We start from the raw sequence: 2,362 nt of genomic DNA on the forward strand, positions 1-2,362 counted from the left end.
AAAGGACAAATATTGTATGCCTATATGAAATATCTACAACAGACAAATGCATAGAGACCAAAGAGCATTAGTGGTTACTAGGAGCAGAAGAGTGGGGAAAAAGGGGAGCAACTACTTAGGGAACACTTAGTTTCTATTAAGGGTGATGAAAAACTGGAAATGGAGAGTGGTGATGGCTGATAACATGATGAAAGCAATTAATGTCAAGTAAAAAATGTTGAAATGGAAAACGTCTTGCTACATATATTTTTACCAAACATTGAAAAAAAGAAAAAAGAATATCAGACACATGACACATTTGGAAAGAACATCATTTAACATGAAATTTTGGTAATTATACGATAAAACCCTGGTGGTGTAGTGGTTAAGTGCTATGGCTGTTAATCAAAGGGTAGGCAGTTCGAATCCCCCAGGTGATCCTTGGTATCTCTTTAGGGCAGTTCTACTCTGTCCTATAGGGTCACTATGTGTCGAAATTGACTAGGTGGAACCCGATTTGGTGTTTTTTTTTTTTTTTGGTTTATGAGATAAAACTGAATTATTAGGAAAATTTTGTATAAACCTACTCTAATAGTTAAGTAACTTCATTTGATGTCCACCGTCTTTCACTTGGAACTGAAAACCCTTCTAGTCAGGTTACCTAATGCCCCCTTCACATCTTTATTCCTAAGGGTGTAGATGAAGGGGTTGAGTGTAGGTGTTACCACTCCATAGAAGAGAGCCATGAACTTGGGCTGGTCCCTTGTGATGGAAGAGGGGGACTGAAGGTACATGCTAATGCCTGGACCATAAAATAATAAAACCACTATGAGATGGGAAAAACATGTCCCAAAGGCCTTTTTCCTTCCCTCAGAAGACTTAATCTTCAGCATAGCATGCCCAATACAAGCATAGGAAGCAAGAATTAGGCAGAGTGGAACAGCTAGCGTAAAAATACAGATCACAAAAAGCGTGAGCTCATTAACATTCTTTTCACCACAGGCAATCTTTATCAGAACAGGAATCTCACACAGTAAGTGATCCAGTTTGTTGAGACCACAGAGTGGCAACTGTAATGTAACAGTTGCTTCTGAGGCAGCACAGGTCATTCCACTCAGCCACACAATGGATACTAGGAGGACACAGATTCGCTGATTCATGATGAGGGTGTAGTGAAGAGGCTTGCAGATGGCCACATAGCGATCCAAGGACATGAGAGCCAGGAGTAGACATTCTGTGCTGCCCATCGTGTGGAAGATATAAAGCTGAACTGCACAGCCCAAGTAGCTGATTGTCTTTTTAGAGTTTCCCAGGTTAAATAACATCTGAGGGACAATGCTTGTGGTATAACACATGTCCAAAAAGGAGAGGTTAGTGAGGAAGAAATACATGGGGCTGTGGAGATGGGGATCTAACTTGGACACCAGAATGATAGTGATGTTTCCCATCATGGCCGTAGGGTATGTTATCAGAAGAATGACGAAGAGAGGGAGCTCCAGCCAAGGACGGTCAGCAAAGCCTAATAGGATAAATTCTTCAGGGTGGCTTTCATTAGTTACTGCCATTATCTTCAGTTTATTTACTCTATAACAGGAAAATGGTAAGCAAGACACAATGAGTTATGAAATAATAAAACGTGATTATGCATTGGTCATACATTCATACAATATAGGATACAGTAACTTGAAGACAATATGTAAGGGTAACGTTGTTTCCCTTCATGCCACCACAAATGAAAGGCAGTCACTTTAAGCATTCTTAAACTCAATTTCTTCCTGTGTATACAAGATGCCAATAACTATCTCCTTGGGTTGTGGTATCCAAAGAAAAACAGATATGGAAGTGTTTTGGAAACTTCAATGTAGTGATTTTCAACCTTTGCTTTACACAGTAATTGGCTGAGGAGGCTGTTAAAAATGTAGGCTATTGGTTCCTATATCCAGATGTCTGATAGAGTTGATCTGGTATGGGGTCCAGGAATCACACGGCTCATTTAGAGAAACACTGCTGCAAAGCAGTGTCAGAAAAAGTAAAGGTATTGAGGAATCCACTGGATGACCCAACAACAACATAGTTGAAGAAGGAGGCAAAACCCTGAAAATGTAAGAATCATCAAGATAGTCTTGTCCAGCCCCACGTATTTAGCTGAATAATTAAGTCATCTGTATGTGGAATAGAGAAAGAAAAGAAAGCAGTTTTAGCTTCAATTTCTTTAATTACAAATTGAGTTTATTTTGTGTGCATTCTTTCTTGTGAAACTATTGAGATTAAACTTCATATATTTGATCTTTCATGAAAATTTTAGCTAGTTTATGCATTTCATAGAGATTTTCATTTGTGGGGTGGCTTATGAACCTGTTTTATGTAAGAGTTGGGACAGTTG

The 2,362-nt window shown here is 39.0% G+C and overlaps 1 protein-coding gene across 1 annotated transcript; it reads right to left on the reverse strand.

Moving 5' to 3' along the window:
* Nucleotides 1-441: 441 nt before the first annotated feature.
* Nucleotides 442-1,712, reverse strand: LOC100668128 (olfactory receptor 2B11-like). Its single transcript, XM_064295643.1, has one exon. It carries the CDS (start codon nucleotides 1,542-1,544, stop codon nucleotides 606-608), a length of 939 nt encoding a protein of 312 aa, XP_064151713.1. The 5' UTR covers nucleotides 1,545-1,712; the 3' UTR covers nucleotides 442-605.
* Between the last annotated feature and the right edge of the window lie 650 nt (nucleotides 1,713-2,362).

Source organism: Loxodonta africana, chromosome 1 (assembly GCF_030014295.1).
Source record: "Loxodonta africana isolate mLoxAfr1 chromosome 1, mLoxAfr1.hap2, whole genome shotgun sequence".
Lineage (NCBI taxonomy): Eukaryota > Metazoa > Chordata > Mammalia > Proboscidea > Elephantidae > Loxodonta > Loxodonta africana.

Excerpts from the sequence above, each read along its gene's own strand:
- LOC100668128 (XM_064295643.1), bottom strand. The coding sequence starts at position 1,544 with ATGGCAGTAACTAATGAAAGCCACCCTGAAGAATTTATCCTATTAGGC.